General features: G+C 43.3%; 1 protein-coding gene across 3 annotated transcripts in view; it reads left to right on the top strand.

Moving 5' to 3' along the window:
- The window catches only part of PDE8B (phosphodiesterase 8B), a 256,270-nt gene that overhangs the window by 181,633 nt on the left and 50,906 nt on the right, over window positions 1-23,731 (top strand). For 2 of the 3 annotated variants that reach the window (XM_012721817.1, XM_004678190.2), the window contains 8 exons: window positions 1,440-1,630; window positions 4,628-4,687; window positions 6,874-6,931; window positions 10,430-10,518; window positions 16,113-16,191; window positions 19,710-19,850; window positions 21,348-21,436; window positions 23,518-23,578. In XM_012721817.1, coding sequence (XP_012577271.1) covers window positions 1,440-1,630; window positions 4,628-4,687; window positions 6,874-6,931; window positions 10,430-10,518; window positions 16,113-16,191; window positions 19,710-19,850; window positions 21,348-21,436; window positions 23,518-23,578 — 768 coding nt within the window. The remainder of the gene's footprint in view (window positions 1-1,439; window positions 1,631-4,627; window positions 4,688-6,873; window positions 6,932-10,429; window positions 10,519-16,112; window positions 16,192-19,709; window positions 19,851-21,347; window positions 21,437-23,517; window positions 23,579-23,731) is intronic. The other variant, XM_012721816.1, reaches the window with a different exon arrangement.

Below are 23,731 nucleotides of genomic sequence, written 5' to 3'. Positions count from 1 at the left end.
TTTGCTGTACAGAATCTCTTTAACTTGATGTAGTCCCATCTATTTATCTTTGCCTTCACTATTGTGGCGTTGGGTGCTCAACAGCAAGACTTTTAAGGTTCTTCCTTTGTCTCTCCTATTAATGAGCAATGGGCCTCTGTCTCTCTTTCAAATTCCAAAGTTCTGGAAACAGAACATCATTATCCTATGTGTGGCTTGGAAGGTGGGGTCAGTGACTTTCTTACAGAGGTATAATTTTTCAGAAATAAGGTAGACAGCTAGAAAAGGTGATTACTGCAAACATATGTATGTGTACATATGTATATATGTAGATACACACACACACACAATTTCCATAGATTTTTCCCTCCGCTGAAAAGTAGTCTTTCTGAATTTTTTTAAATGGGAAGAATTTTAAATACTATACCAATAAATTCTCTAGTGAATAAATTTTTTTAATACTCCTGTTTGGAAATGTAGATTTGATTATTCAGGTTTGGTGAGGCCAACGGATAAGGAGATGATTGCCATTTGAAGGCTGTATTTTACAGTTCCCAAGAGAAGGAGCATGCCATGCAGGGGACCAGAGTGGATGCTGTGTTTTTCTCATAGACTCATTGCTGTGAAGTAGTCTAACTCCTAAGCTTAAAACCCTAGTTTGAGCAAAACTCTACATGTCATTATCCCTTTTTTTCATCAGATATTTTTGAATAGCTAGTAGGATCCATTCCAGTGCTAGGGTACAGCAGAGAACAGGAAGACACGTCTTTCATGTCTGGAAACTCTGTTCTACTAGGAAGCAGACCATAAACAAGTAGGTGGAGAAGTTCAGGTGGTGGTAAAGCCATTTCAGACTTTCCAGTTGCCAGAGAATGTGGGTCCTTGAGCCCAGAGGATGACAAGGGGGACATGGTGTGCATTACTGAGACCTTCTTTCCAGGGGGCGGGGCTGCGCCATCAGCTACATTCTTTATGTTCATTCTTTGCAGGCCCCAGCAAGGCTTGGATGTAAGAATTGATGTTTGAGATTGCTTCGAATTCCCTTTCCTCTCTCTAACTTTATACGGATTTAAGTGCTGAGTTTGGAAAGGTGGTCTCCAGGGGCCTGGAGACAAAACACCACAGCACTGGAGCCAAATTTGTGTATGTGTATTAATGACCCTGTTAATAACTTTACTTCTTGGTTTATTTAAGAAACAATGCCAGTTAGGAAAATGGAAATGAGTAACAACTACCACTGCAGTGATTGAACACCTGCTGTGTGTTCTTTCATTCAAGTCCCACAACTAGTTTGTGTGCACTGTCCTTATCCCATCTGACTTTAGAGAAACCATTGGCCAAAGAAATACAATGCCTTGTGTTGGAGGATCTGGGATTTGAACCCTGGCAGCTTCTCAGACATTTTTAATCCAGTCTCTAAAGCTGATAATTTGTCAAAATGCTTTTTTTCTCTCTTCCAGGTTTTGCTGATCTTTGCAAAGGAAGATAATCAGAGCGATGGATTCTGGTGGGCCTGTGACAGAGCCGGTTATAGATGCAATATTGCACGGACTCCAGAGTCAGCCCTTGAATGCTTTCTAGATAAACATCATGAAATTATTGTAATTGATCACAGACAGACTCGAAACTTTGATGCAGAAGCAGTGTGCAGGTACCTTAATTTAGTACACTTAGTAAATGTCCACTTAACAGCTTCAAATATGCTTCCATGATAGATGACTTTAATTCTGTCCCATATACTTCTACAATATGCATTGATGTTCTGAGCAGTTTATACATATTCTGTGATGAAAGCTTCTCCTATGGATTTATCCTGCCTTTTCTATTTTTTCATATTTGAATTCAGCTGAATTTAGAGGTGTGAGCTGGGCTCCACTGAAAACTTCAGGGTATTTTCCCCTTCTGCGTATTACACACACACACACACACTCTCTCTCACACACTCACACACACACACACACACCCCACATTGAAATTCAGAGCTCTTATGACACAGATACGGTTTGGATTTAAGTCAGGTATCTTACTCTTAATTATTCTGTCCTAACGTGAACATCAAGAATGTGTGAAATACGAAGTCTTCCCTGCCTGACACAGATGGGTGGCTCCTGCAGCAATCCTGTGGCAAAGGGGCCACTTTACAGCAGCAGAAATGCTTCCAAAGCCCCCAAGGGCCCCTGCTTGTGTACAGAAATACTTGCACTCTGGGAAGGAAGCCTATGCCTACTCAAAAATAAAGGCAGCCGTAAGACTTAGCTCAGGATGAACCGATCCATTTAGCACAAGTAGAATGCTTTAGAGCTAGGTGGAAAAAGGTCTAATTAAATGCAAGAGCAGGATAGACGCCAATTACATAGGGAGCTGGAATTTTCTTTAATATTAGTGATATGACTTCTTAGAATCTTTGGTACCTAGATAAATTAGTGAATTAAGAGGAGTTTCTCTTTATAAGCATTGGCTTGCTAATCTTTGATTTTGTTTCCTAAAAAGATTTTCATAAGGAACCTATTTTAAAATGCCTTGCTGGTTTCATCTTATCTTTCTGCATAGATATTCATATCCATATAGTGTATCATAAATATTTGGATGAATTTTTAGCATTAAGAAATGATTCTTAAAAGGCTGTTCAGATTAGTGTTTTCTTTATAACTAAGTAGGTTACTTGGTCTTTATTCACCTTTCTTACATGATTTTATAGTAGAAATATTACTATATCCTTTCAGCACCATAGAATGATTTAAGACAGGCTTCAGGTATTAAACAAAAATTAACAGGAAAAATTCTCTAATTCAGGAAAAGAACCACTTTAGCAAAGAAACTTTTTAATATTCCTCCAGTTTACAACAGTAAACTGTTGTATGTTTCTTAGTAAACATATTTCTATCTTAGTCTCACAGAAAACTTTGTCATGGGAGTGGTGGTCTGCTGTGCAATTCAGAAGCCAGGTGACCTACCTGGTGTGCTCACCAGGTGTTCACCAGCTGTCCTTGGTCACACCTGACTGCCAGCACATGGGCTCTGCGATGGAGTGGTGGGGGTAGAGGGACATTCTTTATGTCATCTTAGACCCAATTCCTGGCTTTTGAGCGCCTCTGGATCTTAGCATGGTATGCTTCTTGGGTCCTACCCTTAGTCCTCCTTGGTCCTCTCCACCTGGAGGAGGTCCTGGACCTCCACTTACCAAAAGAAGGCAAGTGAGGATGTGCCTCGACCCTATTAAGCTCACTCCCTGTTTGAGTCTTTTGCCTAATGAACCCCACATGGCAGTGTACCCAGGATCCCTTATTGGGTTGAAGAGGCAGAAGGACTTAGAAACTAGAGCAGGCCTCTAATACTTTTCATTAGCTATTTCTGCTAAGATTCATAGGTTCCTGAGTAGATTCTAAGTATAGCTTTACCTTTCCAGGACTTGTTCTGGGGGAGCCTGAGTGGGAGGTAATCTGTGTTAGCATCGGACAGGTGTTGGCTTACTCCCCCTTCCCCCCCCCCAGTGAGTTAAGGCCTTCTCTTCAAAGGAGCTTGTTCAAATACCGTTTATCCACAAGGGGAAGCCTCTCTTACCAGGGAGTCAGCCACTGGTCATTTTCTGGAGCATTCCATGCAGACAGAGTGAGTTCTCTAAGAATAGGAAACCAGAAGGTATATTTTGGAGTTGAAGAGGATGAAACAATAAAAGCTATCAGGCTCTAGGGAAGCAAGTTGTGCAAACATTTTAAAATGAAGAGGAGCAGAAATAAGATAGCTAGGAAGAACAAATACATTTTTTATCACAAACTATTCAGGAGCAGCCTTGAGCCTTCTGTTCTCAGAGATGGTTCCCTTCTGAGGGATCTCAAAATAAGCAGAGGCCAGACCGAGGAGATAGGTCAAAACATGCATGCTTATTTGTACTAAAACACAAGTATGTGGCCTTTTATTAAAAAAGTTCATCCAATTGATGACCCCTGACCAGAATAATTCAGGATGTGAGTGGCAGCCTAGCACATTTTCAAAGATGGACAAACCTCAGAATTTTACACTGTTATTTATTTTAAATCTTGTTAACGCCTAAATTCCTAGGAAATTAGCTACATATAAGGTCCGAGTACAACAAATAACATTACAGTGGTAATCACTATATTGCAACACTTCATAGCCCTGGGTGATGACCCAGTGGTTTAAACTATTTGACAGCAAACAGTATAGCTGAAAGATCCAGGCAGCCCCTGGTACCACCTTTAATTAGGCCCGTATCCAGCTTCCAGCGAGTGCTGCGAAGTTCAGTTCAACTTTCTTGAGCTTTTTTTTTTTTTTTAAGAAAAAAATGACCCAACCCAATTAGCTCGCTAAGTACAAACTGATAACTGGACAATTGTAGGTCTGCCAATTTTTTTTTTCCAGACTAGAATTTCAATCAGAAAATGTGGTATTTGCCAGTTTTTGAAATGGAAAATTGGCAGGTCTAACCTGTTGGATAATTGCCTAGGAGCTAAAAAAAAATTTTTTTTAAATAACACAAAATTGTTCCAACAAGGGCAACTTTCTTTGTTGTCATCTATGTACTTTTTCTTTAGAGGAAGATTTGATTCTGAATGTGATGAAATTCTACACTTGTTTAATGTTGCAGAGCCCAGATCACCTGGTTTGACTGGCAGGTTTCTCATTGCAGGTCTATCCGGGCCACAAACCCCTCCGAGCACACGGTGATCCTTGCGGTCGTCTCACAAGTGTAAGCATCTACTTTCCCAGCTTCGGTAGTACCATTCACTCTGGAACCTCTGTCTGATAAATCCAGCCTGTGAGCTAGGGAAGCAGCCAGCATGTCTCTGGTCTTAAAACACCAACCCTAATCTTGCTTTGGGGATTTTCTTTGTTTCTCAAGTTTCTGGAAATATTTAGTCTCCTTTCTCTAGCCTATCTAGTTGCTGTGAGCACGTACTCATCTACTTCAGAAAAATTAGTCATTATATGCTAGGAAAGAATAGACAATCTGGGGAGAAGGAGGTCTAGAGAGAATACTGTTTTGGGTTTGTTTTTTTTTTTTTTGTCTTTGAAGAGGAGGGAATGCTTGTTTTCTGTTTGAAAGAAACAAATTGAAGCATGAGAACAAAGAGGTGTTAATCCACTGTGAAAAAATATGCAGTTTATATTGGGGCTGTGTGGTTAGAATTTATGTAAATGTTGAAAAGCAAAAAAAAAAAAGAGAAGAGAGATGGATTGAGTTGTTGAGTTGTAGGTACAAAACTGTGGAATGAAAAACTGCTTCCTGGGTTTGTTGTCTGAAATGACCAGACTTAAAAGGAAAGATCTAGAAGAAAAGAGTCATTGTACAAGCTACCATGGTTGGTATCTTTCCAAGGATCAAAATGTGTTGGAGTTATTTAATGGCTGTCATTAGCTTCAGAAAATAAGGCCTTAATTAGGGTCTAGTACCTACTGGACTTGACCCCATTAAGGCAAATGACAGTGATTCTTCTATAAAAGAGTCTATAGGCCAGGAACCTATCAGCTCAGACAGGAACACTGAGGTCTACTCTAGGCAGGCTGCACTTGGAAGAGTGGAACTTATGGCTTCAGAGTCTTCAAAGATTCCTGCTTAACTGCTGCTCCTTGAGTTTCCTGTTAGGAACTATGGATCTTCACTTTGATACCTACCGGGGGTTATGGACCAAGGAAAGTGATGAAGTTGACCAGTTGGTTTCCTATTACCTTCCCCTCCCGGTGGGATCTCAGGAGTGAGTGGAGGAGAACAATTTGTGAAATCAGCTGCCTTCATCCCTCTTGCTGATATTTTATATTCTGGAGACGCTGAGGTCTTGAAAGTGTCTTAAGAGTCCCGGATGCCAGAATTCAGCAGGCTACACAGCACCTTCCCCAAGCCTGGCTTATCTCAATGATCCCAAAATGAAACACTGGTTTTCTGCCTGCTCATGTAGCAGAAACATTCTTGATAAAGAATAGTTTGGTATGGTTTGCTATTTTCACTTTTTAATTTTTTGAATCAAGCTTTCAATGTAAAGTAAGAAAAAGTGAATGCTGTTTTTGCCCCCCTGCTTGTGAAAGACAACATTTTTAATGCCTTTGGAACCTTTTTCTGCCCCTTCTGAATATCATACAAAGAACATACAACCTTGAATTCCTGGGCAGAAAGGAAGCAGGAAGGACAGCTCTTCCCTGGAAGTAGGAATCAGAGACTGGGTATGCTGCAAATAAGCACTGTGATTTCTTTCCATTTTCTATCTGATGCTCACCTAAACCCTTTATTTCATTTTCTTAACCATTTTTTGAAATTATGTACCCATATTACTTGCTGGCTGGCTGGGGTGCACCATTTCTTCAGTGGTGCTGGCACAGCTCTGGCTTGTCTTCATGATTAATAAGCCGTCCTTGTACTCCAGCAGAAGTTCGGAGATCCAAGTGAAGACTCAGTATAGGAAACCTTGGTCACCCTTTTATGGGCCCAGCATGCTTCCGCTGATGACATTCTTTCCCCTTTGGCATTGGGGTTCTGTGAACCAGTAATGCAAGTAGTAGTCTTCCTCACCCTGAGAGCTGGGTGTAGGAGTCATGCTTTCAGACGGTGCAGGGATAGCTAAGAAGACCGTGGTCTCTGGGATGAGCCTTGCACCTCCCTGCATTTGCTTCAACTCCCAAGGGCAGCTCAGAGCCGAAGCAGCTACTCTCAGTGCCTGAGGTGATAACTTTCAGGCTCACAGCCAGAGATGTTCTTTTGCCTTTGTCCTTTCTACCTTTGGAAGGTGAATATGGGAGTCTGGGCCCTCTGTGGCCAGGGGCCGGTCAGGAAGTCACTGTTAGAGCCAAAGCCATGCTTGCCTCATGGCTCGCTCTCCATATTTCAGTGGAGGAATCCTGGTTGGTATCTGCTGAGTGACCACATTTTCTGCTTTGCTGCAGATTGGGCGACCATGAAGAGGCCTCAGTCCTCCCTCTTCTGAATGCAGGCTTCAACAGGGTATGTAGAAGATGAACCAGCCCCTCTCAGGTGCAGGCACCTAACCCTTGAATTAAGCCCCAGGATCATGAGGGGGGAACTGTTTAATGCACAGTAACTGACAACTGCTAGTTCAGGGTGCTTTGTTCCTCTCCTAACTTCATTATCTCAGCTACAAATACAGAATGACCTAAGAAACACCTGATCATACCAAGTCATGTGTTTCCCAGGTAACCTCACTTGAGACAATCCAGTCAATTGGATTCAGTGAGAGCATGGACAGTGCTTCTGAGTTTTGGAATTGAGAGTTGCAAAAGGAAATTGACAAAGAAGCCATGTGGCTGAGACTTTTCCTACTCATTTTCTGAGAGAGAACTTCAAGTAATTCATAGATTTCAGAGATGTTCTGTTTAATGTTGACCACCTCATGGCACCCTAGCTCAGTGCCCAGTACTGCCCCTCATCTCTGAGAGAAGACTCTGGAGCATGAGGCTGTGTGTTCTCCTCACGGCCTGGGACAGATGGCAGGAGGGCGTGTTGCACGAGGTCACCTTAAAGGGACCCAGGTAGGAGCTGCAGAGGGCCCTTTGGAATTCAGCTGCTAGTTTGGTGATCTCACCACCCACTGGCACAGAACTTGGTGTCTTGTTGGGACGGCTGAGATTGCACCTCTACTTCCAGAAAATACTTATGGGAAATAGTTAACCTTCTTAGGGTGCAAATGCTATTCAGTAAAATCTAAGATAAAAGTTCATTGCTCTAGTTTTTGTAACCTGTCCGTGCTGCTCTGGAGGATTGCATTTCCCTCTCTGCACATGGTGCTGCTTTCTGCAATCAGTCACAGTAAGTAAAGCCCTTGGTGTGGGAAGATGAAAAGCAGCACCTGTCAAGGTCCACCTGATGTTCTTGAGTGCCTGGTCTCATCAGCACCTTCTGCTAGCTAGGTCAGGGTGCCCCTAAATAGTTTGGGTTCTTTTCAAGTGAAGCACACTGTACCTACAAAGGTTTTTCTTTCTGAGTTACTGTGGCACAAGATCAGCTGAGGATGTTTACCAGGTGACTGGTCTCCTTTTTTGGACAAAATCTTGTGTTTGGCAACTCTCTACCCAAGTACCCTTCCAAATATGCCAACTATTCTTGCTTCCATGAGGTTGTTTCCTTTCTCTGATATGTTTTGATTATATTAAATCATCTGCTGAAACTCAGTCTATGGGTACCTGAGTGGGGCTTCAGGAACACATTGTGCCACAGGATATGCCACAGCAACTCCCCTTAGAGCTTTTGCAGCTATCATAAGTGGCTGACTGTAGGATGCTTGGTCCACTTCGAACTTTTTAGAAACCAGCATTTTAGTAAAGAGTGATTACAGCTCTTTGTATATCAGTCTGTGTGCCTTTTTTTCTATCTGAAGTGATGCTTACTCAAGTGCTCATGGTGCACTTACTATGTGCGGTGCAATGTGTGAGGCATGCCTGTGACTTCTCTTCCCAGAGAAGCTTCTTGTAGGAGTAGGAAGTGGTTTGTCAGGCTCCAACCTAGGTGATATACTTAATGAGGGATGCCTATCTTTTCTGTCTTTGCAGAGGAGAAAGCACATTCCAAATGACAAGATAGGTTGTCTAAGCTCATACTCATAACAAAGTGAAGATACAAATATATGCTAGTTAATTTCAAACTGCACATTGGATCCATCAGTGTTACTTTCCAAGCTGTCCCATGAACACTAGTGTTCCAAAAACTTTAACAGTGTTCTGTGAAAAGAGGCTTCTGTGGTCCAGAAAGTTTAGAAACAGTAAAGACTGTTCTTCCTCCTTTCTTCCTGGAAATCCACATTAACAGCAGTGGCACATGAGCACACTCAGTGCTCTGAGAAATCTGCAGTAAAGAAGCCTGCCTCAATTTCTAGCAATAGGGCCAGGAATATGCATTAAAAAAAAAAAAGAAGACTCAGGTGACTCTTAAATTTTTTAAACTTTGACGCTCATTGCTTTTGATTAACTCAAATTATTTCAGGTATATGGATTAATGACAGTCTTTGATTAACTCAAATTATTTCAGATATATGGATTAACGACAATCTGGAAAACCCCTCAAAAAGAAGGCAGTGGAATCTCCCATTACTTTTCAAAACACTCATTAATGCCAACTATGTGCAAATAGAGTACTCCAGCAATTAGAAACCATCACTTGCAGAAAGTTGTTCTGTTCTGCAATGGATGTTCTTGGGAGAGCTGAAGAAAAACTCATTAACAGTTGTTGCTTAGCTATGAAAGCAAAAATATAGTATGACCATATATATTCATATATTTAGATGAAATACACAGACACATAATAAAAACCTAAGGGAAATTAACCAAAATGCAATGCTATCTGTACCTTATGACATTATCAGTGATTGGGTTTTTTTTCCCCTTATAGCTTCTCTGCTTTATATACTTTTAAATTAGTGTGCATTACTTTTTAGACATATGTAACAAATGTTTCCTTTTACATTTTCTGTCCTAAAAAGAAAAAAAAAATTGCCTAGTAGTATTTACCCCAACATTTTTTAAAAGATTTATTTATTTATGTATACAGAACTTGGGCTACAGAGCAGAGGTGCAGGGGTGCTGAGAGGATTCACCAGAGGCAGAGTGGGGAGCAGGACAGGCCAACTGACCCTGCTGAGGGGAGCAGCAGGCGGGTCAGGAGAAGTCTTCTGAGCCATGTGGGTCACCTTCGGGGCAGGTGGGGATCGAACTCGTGCTGAAATGGCTTTAGCTTCTTAGTGCTGTGCTTTAACCCGCTGCGCCACCAACATTTTTAAAAGTTACTTTATGCAGCCAACAACATTCAGAGATCTGTGCAGTCTGATAATCTTCAACTGTCCGAAACTGAACCCAACCATGTGTAACTTTGCTTTGTAAATAGAAAGTATTTCCACCTCTGTATATGTTCACGTTCCCTCTTTCCTTATTCCTTCACAACTCCTGCCTGGAATAGTGGGAGGACTTGAGGCATAGGGCAAGTTGGAGGACTGCAAGGAGTTCTCTAGGAAGACACCATCCACGCTAGCATGTGTGTGTGGGAGCGTGGGAGGGAGAAAAACACAGGAGCAAGGAGAATGTGTTAGGTTCTTGGAATATTAAGCAGGAAGCGAACAGGCTTGTTCCCTTGAAAGAGTTCACAGGTGCACTAAGCATGTCCAGTGTCTGGACGGTAGTGCCACATAAAGCAAAGCAAAGCAAAGGTGTTCCGTCTTCTGTGCCCTTTCCTGTTTATTCCCGTGAGTACGCGTAATGAAGTTTTCCACGCCTTTGTTATCAAGGAAGTTAAGTGTATTACCTGCTCTCTGCTGTTTCTGATACATTTAACAAGCATTTCAAATACCTTGACAACGGTTTTATTTCATCTCATCTTCCCCTCTTAAGAATGTCTTATGTAACAGTTGCCTGGGGTGGGAAAAACTGTTAAGTTTCTTTGTTTGACTCTTTAAGAGGTAATTGTATGTCTTATGTATTATCTTTGCTTTCTTTTCAGAGATTTATGGAGAATAGCAGCATAATTGCTTGCTATAATGAATTGATTCAAATAGAACATGGGGAAGTTCGCTCACAGTTCAAATTACGGTATGTAGCAAAATAAGATGGAAAATGAAGTTAGCAATTCAGTAGAAAAGCCTGGCTGTCATCAGGTTGATGTTCACAGGTTTTAACTAAATCCCAATGATTTTTTTAAGCCATTCAACAGGTAATGGTAAACACAAAATTTCAACCTGGAGTGTGTTGATATAATGAAATAAATTGGAAGCATTTCTCCTCTTGCAATATTTTCCACTATTTGCAGTAGTTTTAAATTACACCCTAGGAAAAAGTACTGTGGAATTTTTGTGCAATTAGATCAAGATTAAGAATAGCCTTGCAAGATTACTTTTTAGTTACTGCTTTCCACATTTATAAATTCCTACTTGCATTGTTACAGACAGGGGCAAACCAGTGGTTATATTTATTATGCTAACCTTAGTAACCATGATAGTAATTCCATGAAGCCGTCTGCAGCATTGTTGTGTGTGAAGAAGAAACTGACTTTAGACAGGTACATAGTGCTTTAGGAGCAGGCTTCTCTGGTACTCACTTCTGGGTTGGAGTCCTCTGAGTGGTACTTTGGGCTGCCTTGAGATATTGGGGGCTTTGTTCATTCCTAATTTTGCTCAGACCCCATTCTGTGTGCTCTCTGGACACTGATGTCCAAAATCTACCATCCCCACCCCAGCAGAGGGAGAGCAGAGGTGTGTATGTGGTGGTGGGGGGAGGACTCTTGGCAAACTAGAGTCCCCAGGGGACCAGTTCCAAGTGACTTCAGGCAGTGGGATGTCTGGAAGGAAGGTTCCTGGCATGGCTTCTCTTTAGCCAACTGAGAGGTTATGACTGTTTCAGACTTGATGCAAAATAAATAAGATACCATCTCTTTGTAATAATACACTTTCTGGTTACTTATTTTGCATTCAGAGGGGGAAAACTCTTCCTTAAATGTAATTGTTCTCTACCATTCTTTCTCCCCTGGATTGACATAAACCTACAGAAGCGGTTCTTCTGGGATCCACCATGGTCAGGGAAGTCACTTTTTGGTGGAGAGAGAGCTTCAAGAAATTGAGTATGGAATAAATAGTCACTTTCATAGGTGGAAAGATATTTTAAAAGAATTTCAACCTAGTGGAGGTTTCAGGTGTTTTTACACTGGCAGTGAGGAATACGGCCAAAGAATTTTTGAAAGATAAGTCAGATCCCTTGATTGCTGTTTCTCTGTATGTTTGTCATCTTTTAAAAACTTCATAGAATTTGTCCAGAAAACCATACTGACTTTACTTTAGCAATCTGTGATTTTAAATAAGGTACTGTAGTTTTTATTTTATTCCTGGGTGTGTCTGCTGTTCATATTTGAGGATTAAGAGGCTTCCTCCTTTATTTTAGATGTTTCATTCCTTAACTGTGTATTGTTTATAATGAAAATTAGCATCATAACATTGCTTTGCTAGACACTTCTCCCATTTAAATGGCACTTTCAAGGTGCCAGGAGTGCCGTAGCAAGTGGGGAGAGGCAAGTCTGTTCGATTTGAAGTCAACGTGTGCAGCCCGCCAGCACAGGGGCTCAAGGAAAGGGTTCCAGGTTATTGTACTGATGAAATCTGCTGAAAAGTCAGGCACTTAACACTTTCAAGGTATCATTAGATTCAGAATTGTGCCAGTTTTTAAGTTCCTCATACTATGAGTACTGTAATTCCTCATTGGAGCTGGTCAGGGGAGTTAGGTCCATGGTAGACATAATGCTAAGTGAAGTTTTCAGTAAAACCAGTGTGAAGATGATGAATGGACTTGAACCATCAAACATCCACCCCAGAGGGTGGGTTTGCCCATCATCCTGCTCCCCTTGTCATCCACACTAGCTTAGCTTGGCTGCTAAAGACCTTTTCTTCCTAGTCCAGAGCAGCCCTGTGGCAGAGGAAGAGTCAAGAGTCCTCCTCACTAGCAGAGGAGACTGAAGGGTTGGTCTCTTCAGCTGCTTTTTGCCTGAATCTGCCTTAGCTGTTCCCAAGTTCTCTCCCTTCTTTTGGAAGTTTGTGTGCATGGTGTCTACTACATCTGGCCCCAAAAGATGGGAGGACAGTGACCCACACCATGACCAGTGCCCTTGAGGGCACTCCAGGGCATGGGGCACCTTTCTGCTTCCTGGAGGCAGGTGGGCAGTTCCTGCTTGCCACAGACTGGAAAATGAGATTCTTTATTATACAGTGCCAGAATAATTAGTCTAATTATATAATACTTTCCCCTGCAATTCCACCCCCAGCTTCAGCTAAATATGTGACATTACAAGCATTCTGCAAGGACAGTCTGTACTGCAAGGACGATGTTCAGTGTTGAAGGTAGACTCTTTCCCCCCAGCCTTTATATATGGCGACCATATTTACTTAATCAAGAAAAAATAATCATGTGATCCAATAAAATGTATTACCTAATTTGAAAATTGGATAATGTAGCCTGTCTTAAAGATAGAAAAACAATCACACTCTGTGTACATACTGATGACTTGCTTTATTGAACAGAAGAATCTTTGAACTAGCAGTGTCTGGTGAAGTATAAGCTAAATGATGACCATCCTTATAATGTTCTTATGCCTCTTTAGCATGAGAAGAATCATTTTGTCCAAAATGTGGATAGAATTTAGCTACTTATGGGGAGTTTGTACAAATACAGTGGCAGTTTTTGTCCTCAGAAATTCTGATGGGCAGAATTCTGTATCCCATGACACACACGTGTCTGTGTTAACAGACACGTGCATGTGGGTTGTGCATGACAGCATTTGTACTGTTAGAGTCGTTGCCAAGTTGTAAAGGCTTAAACTGAGTGACTCCTACTACTTTGCTTCCCATGAGTAACAAGACCATTTCCCCCGTGGCTTCTCTGCTGCTCCCAGACTCCTGCTGGGAAGTAGGATGGGAAGTAGAATGGAAATCTTCTCCCTCAAAGCCATGACCTTGCCCAGTCCTAACTTTGTTTCAAATAGTGTGAGCGTGCACCTGGGTGTATGTGTATTTTGGAGGGATATAGGGACATAGGTGATCATGTAACTCCACCAGTCCGGGGGCAGTTGACAGAAGAAACAGAAACTGCCGGAGACGCTCTTGACATCATCACAGCCACCCAAAAAATGTTCATGGCAGCAGTGCAGTAGAACGGGGCTTCCTGCTTTCCCCACTCTACACCTGTGTTCTGTGTATAATGGGTCCTTGGGTTCCTGTGATAGTTCATTTCCTTTTTGGGATCGTCAAGGGCCCTATGTGGGAAATGGTGACATGCCCACAACTTTGGGGGGGTTCACTGAGCTTAGTTAGCTTCCTTGGTGCTGCTCTTTCCCATTTCTGGGGTCCTCAGACTGAAAAATACACAAGTAAAGACCTTTCAAGCACAGAGTTATGTCGTTCCCAGGAATAGATGATTGATAAAATCTAGGGTTCTCTTGCATAAAGAATATGAATAATTAATATCAGCAATTATGTCCCAAACCCTAGAAATGTGATTTAAATTGATTACCTCACTTTACTGCAGGTTCATTTAAATACAGCCATCAGCCAGAAGAGATTTAAGCTCAACTAGAAGCCTGGTGGTCTGGGCACATTAGTCATGGGGTTAAAGAATCTGCCCCTGCCAGTATCCCTTTGCCTCAACTGTGGATGAGAATTTGCTTTTGTTTGCTGATTATTTTATGCTTTGGTAATAAGGTAAATGTTTTAATAGGTCAGCTTTGGAGGCTGGAGCTAAGATCTGGCATAAAGGCAGCCTGGAGCTGATGCAAGCCATACTATTTTGAAGGACCTGTTTACATATCTGGTTACCTGGGGACACACAGTTCTTTGAGAAAGTACCAAGTGTTGCGTTGGCAACACCACACTGATAAACAGGAGTCACAGAGCAGACTGCACGAGGCAGGATGCTGCTCCATGGCTCCCCTTTATCAGAGTGGTGTTGCCGACGCAACAACCGAGTACCTCTGTAGAGCAGGAAAGGAGTTCATTTGATAAAAGGTGTTAGTTGAAGCTGGACTGTCCATCCAGCTCTCACAGGAAGCAATTAGCCTGCACAGGGGACTCCTCTCCCCTCTAACTTCTGGAGAACAAGGAACACTTTCCTGAGGCCCCAAGTCAGCTGCTGGGCTCTGGTGCCTGGGAAATACTTCCTCTCGCCCTTTCATAAGAGGCAGCACAGTAAAGACTGGGGTAATCATTCCCCAGTCCTCTTTTAGTCTTTTTTTTTTCCTCTTCAAGTGATTGTGTGCATAAATGCAGCAATGCCAATAGAACAGTTATACGATTCAAATTTGGTTGTATGGTGCAATTTAAGAAAATATGCTATACCCATCAGAAATCTCAGCTGAGTTAGGTCTATGTTCTCCTGTGCCCACCTGTGTCATGAATTCTTGCTTTTCTCATCCGCCCACACTGGAACCATCACCTGTAGCTATAGGAACACTGTCCTTCAGTGGGGCGGAAATCCTTCCTCACTCCCCATGCAGGTTACCTTGCCATTACCAAATACAGTAATTGGCTTGACATTTTCGACATCCTCATGAGAAAAGATGAGGTTATGATTCACTTTGCTTTTGCTAACTGCCTTTGAAAGCCTCAAAGAACAAAGAAATACTATCTTATAAAACAAAGGTACCGTGCGTTGAATTCTTAAATTGTTGCAAGCACTTTGAGAAATGTCTCCCATAAACTCTATTTTGATTCTTACAATAATCTGTAGAATGTGTCATCCTCCTCTTGTAGATGAGGAAACCAAGAACCAGAGAAGATAAAAAGTTGGCTAAGGCCCCATAACTTGGCAAGTACAGAGCCAGGTTTCTCCTAGTTCTTTTTGCCCTCTCCCTCATGAGCATTTCAGACAAGATTGCAAAGTCAGATGTCTTTATGAATGCAAAGAATGAATAACATTTTCAGACTTTGTTTTATAAGGAGAAACATCAATCCAATATGTCAACATTTTTTTCTGGTAATAAATAAGAAAGCCTTCACTAAACTCTTTAAATAGCTAGTACAAATAGCCAAGCTCTAGTAGCAGGCTACATGTTTGCTCTGTTGCATAGTAAATAATGTATTTGGAGTCTCTCTCAATTTGGAAGGTAGTTAAAATCCTGAGAAATTGAAAGGATCTCACATATTCCAGATTTACAAGGAGAAGCACACACCTGAAGAGGTGCATGCCTATTAGTAAGTTGGCAAGAGGTTCTGCCAGTATTATAAGAAGTTGTTTATCTGAGATCAAGAAAGTGAGAAAGGCCAGAATACCTCTGCTCCAATTTTGGCCTAATTAGGTTCTCCTAATTGACAGGGACTTCTCCATGGCCACACTATGAATTGAAATAAGAATGTCACTGACCTAGAACAAGATAGACTCCTCAGCATCTTCATTTTCATGTGTTGGTGATAAAGTCTCATTCAGCACATGTGTAGTTCACCCATGATCTGGTGATTGTGCTGAACAATAAGTCTTTGTGCACTTACACACAGACATACAGGCTGTTGGCTTTGTTCATTTAATTTGAAAGGAAAGGTTTTTTCAGTATGTATCAAAAGATACAATTGTAATGAATCTAAGAGACTGATGAATTAACGGATGAAAGACAGTTTTATGGCAAAACTAACGTCAGTCTTTTGCAACTTTTTCAGGGCCTGTAATTCCGTGTTTACTGCATTAGACCATTGTCACGAAGCCATAGAGATAACGAGCGATGACCATGTGATTCAGGTATGAGGTCACTGTATACCTTTAGATATCAAAATAGAATCTCATATTTGAGCCACCCTTTTCTCATGACTCTCACATTTTAGCATGTTTTCTTAGGAGAAAGGAATATCAATGCATGCAAAGAAAACTAATAAACTCAAGAGGTAGATATCAATAAGAATAAAAAAAATTCAGAAAAGAACTTGTGATTTCCTGGGCAGAGCTGGGGTATATTCTTTGTACCTTCTGTGAAGACAGCATTCCTACAGCAGTGTATCAGAACAGTAGAGTAAATGTGTATAAATGCTTATGGCAACAGAGTATTTTCTAAAGTACTCATTTCTTTGCCTGCAGTTGGTATTCTAATTATAAAGCATGCTTACATACCAAAGTCAGCTTAAGAAAGGTAGATAATAGGCAAAAATTTGTTGAAATCAAGACGTCTTATTATTTGTTGGGAAGTAAAATATTTATACCTAAGAAATATGCTGAAATGTAGGCATTCTGCTGATAAGGACAGCCTGCCTGCAAGTTAGTTTGCACAGAGACAGAACGCAGAGGAGCACCTGCTGTCGTCCGTAGAGCCCAGGACAGTGCTCCACCCTCAGCGGCCCCACACAGCCTCACACTGCCCTCCCGGGAAACCACCGGCCACTCGTGTGCACACACGTGCCCTGTTCCTGTTCGGGAGTAGCAGTACCTGCGACCCATGAGGCCTCGGCCCCGGCCTCAACGCAGTCGTAAGATTCTCACTGCTGATTAGTCACCCTATGAAACAGACTTAAGTGCCCCATAATTCAGATGGGAAAGTTGAGGCCCAGCAAGGTCAAGGGACGTGCCTGAAGCAGACTTCTTGGGGTGACAAGGGTTGAAGCCAAATTATGTGTCTTACTGACTTCACAGTTTGACTCTAACTTCTCAGTGGCCAGTGGCAATGCTCTCAGAAGGACCCTGGATAGAGTAAGAACATGACTCTTCTACCCATCATGACTGCTCGCAAAATCTAGAGTACAAGGTTATTCTCATTTCCACCTTACATATAACACCTACCATTCAGCTTACTTCTTATTTGGGCATCTTGTTTTAGGTTCAGGTTATTGGTGAGTTTTTAAAGTTAGCCTAAAAAGACTCCCTGAGAAAAATTGCAGTCAGTATACTTTGCTTTGAATGCAGGGACTCCCCCTCTCTCTTCCAGGGCTATCTTCAGCCCTCGTTTCTCCTAGATCCTGGTGAATAGTATATAAACTGACAACATCACCCTAATACCTCTCCCAGAGATAAGGGTTTTCAAACCACCAGCTGGCAACCGCAGAATGAAGTACTGGATTCCCTGTTACAGGAGTCGTGTATAGAACTACAATGGGGACGGAGCGCAGCTGGCAGGGAGTCTGTGTGGCTGCCTGCTGTAAAAGGTGCAGATGTGTTTCATGGACAGAATTGATGGTCCGGGTCATGTGTGTAAGTAGAAGACATGTAGGATTTGTGCTTGGTGTGCAACAGAAAAGCACCTGACTTCTCTGTAGCCTTGGCTGCAGACCTGTGACACGAAGGACATTAATAAGCAGCAACATTAGGAAGTCTTTAGATCCATTTCAAAGGGCAGCCAGAAACATGAATTCTAAAAACACAGCAAAACTTTGAAATCAGTGGGACCTGGTCTCTATGTATCTATCCAAACTGTTTGCTTTGAAACACTTCTGCTTACCTTTTGCCAGGCATGGTACTAGTGTTTTACACATACTTATTTGTCTCTTAAAACAGCCCCACGAGTTGGCACTACTGCTGCAGTCCTGTTGCAGACGAGGGAACTTAGGACAGACAAGACGAGCCATTGCCCACAGTCAGCAGCTAGTAATTGGCAGAGCCAGGATTTGAACTTGGTCCTTTGGCTCCAAAGCCCATGTCCTGGTGTAACTGCCACATGCTGACATTACAGGAGCCTAGATGAGAGAAAGGCCATGAATTTAACTCATATTTGCAACATAATAGGGTAGGCAAAATAAGCACATATGAAAATGGCTGAGGGAATGCCCAATAATTAAGGAAAATACTGTATCTCGAAGGTTACCCATCCTTTTCAATATTTTCTAAACTGTCCATAGTATCCAACAGTAAATCTCAAGTGCCCTTTGCCCTTGAGGATTTTAGTGTCTGGTGCGAGAGAGAAGAATAAACAAAAATTAGCTTCAGTGAAGTCACTAGACCCTTTCACAGGAAGCCACAGGAGCCAGGCTTAAAGGGCTGCTCCCTCAACGGGGAGAGGATAAGTCATATCGACAAGGCGTTGGGAAGGGCATGGGGAAGGGCATGGGGAAGGGCATGGGGAAGGGCATGGGGAAGGGCATGGGGAAGGGCATTGGGAAGGGCGTTGGGAAGGGCGTTGGGAGCAGAGAAGGCATGTGAGCTGAGGCCCATAGGGGAGGGAGAAGTGCAGGCAGCTCAGCTGCCTGCAGGAGCAGACTGAGCCCGGGGAACTCCTGGCAGGCAGGGGCCAGCCACACAGGCCAGGGAGTAAGTGATGGGAGGCCCGTGGTCCCCACCCCTCCCCTTCAGGCAGCCCCATAAGGACTGGTGCTGAGGAGCCCAGAGCACCTTCTGCATCTCTCCAACTCCTCGGGTTCATTGTCTAAATAAGCAGTGTTCCCAAGGGGATAGCTTCCCCAGTATCACGGCTTCCCCAAGCTCCTTACTGATGTTACCACAACAGAGGGCAAGAGTGATTACAGTTTGTAAGAACATTTCTGAATCAGCAGATGGATGTGAGTTATGCCCAGAGACATCCATGCCCTACATGTGAGTGCTCACATTCCTCCACATTCTCCCTCACTTGTCTCCCTCCACTCAGCTACTCATCCCATGACTATTCTTTGAGAAGAAACTAGAGGGTGGGGACATGCGCTTGGAGTCACACTGTCACACAGCCCTAAACTCCAAGTTCTTGGGCAGAATTTTGGAAAGAAACCACTGAGTCTCTCGCTCCCAGAATGTGCCCAGAGGAGCATCTCTCCACACCTGCCCTGGTCCAGCACTGAAAGGACCGGCTCCTTCCGAAGCCTTTCAACCAAATTTATGATTCAGACAACGCCAGGAGTGGTCCCAAGCCTTGGCATTGGGTGATGGTGGTAATAAGTTTGCCTATGTGAGAGATCAAGTTACTGCCTTGTAAAGATGTGCATCATAGAACCAGCAGAATTGAGCTCTAACAGCTCCTATTTCTATATTTTCCCCCAGTTTTTTCCTTAGCTTATGATGCATAAGGCCACCAAAGGCTGGCCCCACTAGATGATGGCTTCTTGCCCTTTTTCTGTTGAAGAGTTTCTCCAATTTCCTACAGGGAGCCAGGGTTTCAGGGAGAGCAGTAGAATGGATAACTTCAGCTACTGCAGGGGGACACGAGGGTGGGCAGCAGCTCAGCACCTGCACCAGACACTGCTGGCCCTGGTAGCACCTCGCTGGACACCCCAGCACATTTCTTCTGTGCCAGCAAGCCCAGGCATGCCACCTTCCCATGCTGACCCGTATCTGCTTCCCCTCCGCAGTACGTCAACCCGGCCTTCGAGAGGATGATGGGCTACCATAAAGGCGAGCTTCTGGGCAAAGAACTGGCCGAACTGCCCAAGAGTGATAAGAACCGAGCAGACCTCCTGGACACCATCAACACGTGCATCAAGAAGGGCAAGGTGTGTTCAGCCAGCAAAACACAGTCACACATCACTCACCAGTACGGTTGTTTTTATGCAGTCCTCAGGACTGCATTCTTGAATAATGTTATAATGAAGTGGCCGATCCCTTACATTTGTTTGCAAAATAAGTCGCTTTTGGATATCAAGTGAGTCTAGCGCACATCACCCTGATAGGGAATCTAATCATTTTACCTAAAAAAGTTGCATTCCTTGCACGAATATATCCCAGCTGTTGTTGCTGGAGTATCCTTACCTCCTGCCCTTCCTATCCCATAGAGCTGTTGTTTGCTTTTAAATCTGTCTAGTGTTTGGGCCACGGGCCTTTCTTAATGTCCGTATTTGCAGGCAGGCTCAGCTTTGGGTCAGTTTTCCTTTCTCTGTTCTCTTTACTCATCACAGTTCAACAGAAGTGTGTGACTTAGTTCTCTGCCGCACCAACTTGCTCAGTGGCTTCCTCTTCACCGGGGCAGGTGAGGGTGATGGTGTGAGTGCAGCAGGAAGTCCCTGCACACCCCCCACCTCAGGGGTGCTCTGCTTTCATAGCTGGAACCGGCTGTTCATGTTCATTGCAGCCCCAGAACGCTTTCTCATGAATTATTTCATCTTGCTTTCTCTGACTTGTAGTAGTTTGAAAGCATTGTATGCCATTTAATGGGAAAAAGAAATAAAGTACACTTACTAGATAGGATGGCCAAAATTAAAAAAAAAAAAGTAGTAAGACTGTGAAAGGAACTAGGATGTTGTTAAGGGTTCCATGAGATTGCCTAAGAATAGTGCCCCCCATCTGGTGGTCCCCAGATGCTCACCAATCTGCTGACTTAGGGGAGCAAAGGTCAGAAATGACTGCAAAGAATCTCAGAAATAACATGGTTGCCTCAGGTTCCCCTGGGAGGTCACCTAGCTCTTCACCCCAGCCATTTCTCCAAGACCCAGAGATACAGCAGTCTCCAGACTCCCTCTTGCCTCATCCCTGGAATCTGCCACAGGCCAGACTAACCCTAAAGAAGTTGTAGGTGGAGACCCAGAGGATGTCAGCAAATCAGAGGGCTGCAGGGAAAGAGAAGACCTACTAATACATAGTATCCACCTCTTCTTGTGGGTAGATTAGACTCTCTGGGCCTCAGTTTCCCCATCTGTAATTTAAAGGTGGTCATTCTAAGCTTTTAGGTTAGTGTGAAAATTTTGAGAATAGCCCGGGAGGAGTCCCTTGACAGATGCCACTACCCCTTCAGGACTGGGAGAGGACTCCACCTATGGGTCCCGGGGTCCAGGGGGGCCGCCTGGCAGAGGACACTTTGGATTGTGGTCTTTGTGCATCATGACTGTGGGCCTCACCGAGTGAGCCTCCCAGCGGGTGCCGTGATGTGTGGGGGTGCTTTGAGAAATGGACTGAACGCATGGGAGAACTTTACCGCTCAACCTGGTAAGACCTTCTGTAGGGGCAGCTGTAGGCCTCGCGGAAGGATTTTAAGTGCTCTCTTTGTCCATGTATAGGAGTGGCAGGGGGTTTACTATGCCAGACGGAAATCCGGGGACAGCATTCAACAGCACGTGAAGATTACCCCAGTGATTGGCCAAGGAGGGTGAGAGCATACTCTTGAACTCTTTTAGCTGAAGGGTCCCAGGTGGTGTGTTTGCATATTGAAATGCCGGTGACAGTGATAGACCCACCGGTACAGTAGGGCCGGGCTGTGCAAAGTCAGCGCCGAGGACACTCAGCAGCAGGAGACATCCTCCAGACCCGGCTTCCCTGTCCCCTCGTCTCCTATGCGTGAGCCGTACCCCAACTGCCCACCTCCACCCAATCTCTGTGTTCTGTGGGCCCCACTACCTGTTGGAGGAGCTAGATTTCTAGACCTTCCCCCTTCAGAACAACAAATCAGTGGACTCTCTGGCCTGGGCCCTCCAACGGCGGCCACACCGCTCCTCTGGAGGTAACGGCTCTGTGCTGTTTCTCTGAAGCTAGTACAGGGTTTGCTCCACTTTGGGGGGAGAGCCTTGGAGGTCGAGTGATGGAGAGAAAGGGGTGTCTGACTCCACTGAGAGGGTGTGATTCAGTTTTAGCTCAGGCTACTAGGGAAGGCTATTCACTTATGGAGAGAGACGGTAAATAGGCATTTGTTTTAGCCAGTTCAGTTTGTGAGATTTGGGATCTAACAGCCCATCACTGAGGTGCCTTTCCAGAATGAGCCGGAAAGTCAGCGTCATCTTTCTACTGTGGGCTTCTAAGGGGCACAGGCCACAGGTGACATTTGGGGAAAGAAGAGGTCAAGGATACCACACCTGTAAAAAGGGAGGTCCCACCTGAGACTCTTTAGGATGACCTGAGTTCCTTGAGAATTTTTGCTTGATTAGGAAATAGAGACATTCCAGAAGGTTAGCACAGCACCTGTACGTTGCTTCCCCTCCTGTTTTCTTGTTTGGTTAGGCTTTGAAAGTGTTCCCTGCCTTAGTTCAGAAACAACTGTCTTATATGGTAATTTTGTCATTGCTGGAAACTTTTTGCTTCATGCTGGGTGTTAGTGGCACAGACAGACCCCTGACCCAGGAGGTTAGTGCTGCCTGAGTCATCCTCTGGGGTTGTGAAGGCCTCAGAGCGGCCTTTTGCACCAACAGTCAGTGCTCAGTGATGTTATCGTTCTTAGACCATCTTCTCAGGAAATTTAAGATTCACTTAGCGTCTGTGACCAGAATTATCAGATGATCAAGGCGGAGACTTGTCATTGCGTGGTACTTTCTGTCAGGATAAATTTTTCTGACTTTTCTGATGTACAGATAAGAGAAAGAAGTTCTCTTGTCCAGACAGAACTCCCAGTGTTTTTTGTCCAGTTGTTAGCAGTGAGCTGTGACAAGACATTCCTGCAGAAAGTTAGGAAGTCTTGCCTTCCTGTTTTGTGAAACTTCTTAAAGAATACAGTATTTTCAGTGCTTTCTTCAGAGTCCTTCAGAGAAAACTGATCCATATAAGATAGAAAGACAGACAGAGACACATTGTCTTTTTCCTATAAAGTCTAACACAGCCCCACAGAATTCTTGGCTTCACTCTTAATAGAAAGTCTACTTAAGCTGACTCTATACAGGGCTGAGGGACCCATAGTCTTTGCCTGGTCTTCCCTGTGGTAACCAGCAAGACCACAGGCTGGCGTTCAGGATCCTCCCTGTGACCTTGAAGGAAGAGAATTTTTCTCTGCCTGAAAAATGCCACTATTGTGATGAGCATGCTGTGAAAGAATATGGAATGTTATAAAAACATCAACCATGAAATTTAGTCCTTGTCCAAATGAGACTTTTGCTTTTTATATTGGCTATAAAATTATTAGTGTCAGCAGAATTAAAACAAATTTCGTCTGGAGTGGCATTTCATCCTCTCACTGAAAATACTTAGGAGCCAAGCTTCAGGAGTCAGTTACCAAATGAAATACCCATTAGGAGAGTGTTTGTGAGCCAGCTATGATAAAGGGGAAGGAAGCCCAGTTTCTAAGGCATGTGTGTGGGCTGTGTGTGAGAAATGCATTTTCTGTAGATTGGGTTTTGTTTGAATTTTATATCTGCGGAGGATGGACCCTGGAGTTTTGCTTTAAGAAGACTCTTGATGTTTTCATTTGCTGATTTGTTGTATCATCTCATATCTGACTCACTAATAACTGATTATTTATGTTATTAGGAAAATTAGGCATTTTGTCTCCCTCAAGAAACTGTGTTGTACCACTGACAATAATAAGCAGGTACAGTATTCAGTTTGCTTCATTTGCTTTGTCAGCTTGAGTACGCTACATTCTCACCACTGTTCTCTGCTTGTCTCTATCCTACTGTAGTTACCATTTAAGGCTTGTGACAAAATTAGCTTCCTTTGACAAATTGTTTTTAAAATTCCCTGT

This window comes from Condylura cristata, unplaced genomic scaffold (genome assembly GCF_000260355.1).
Source record: "Condylura cristata isolate star-nosed mole 26May11 unplaced genomic scaffold, ConCri1.0 scaffold00007, whole genome shotgun sequence".
NCBI lineage: Eukaryota > Metazoa > Chordata > Mammalia > Eulipotyphla > Talpidae > Condylura > Condylura cristata.
This window is presented reverse-complemented; position numbering and strand designations above follow the sequence as displayed.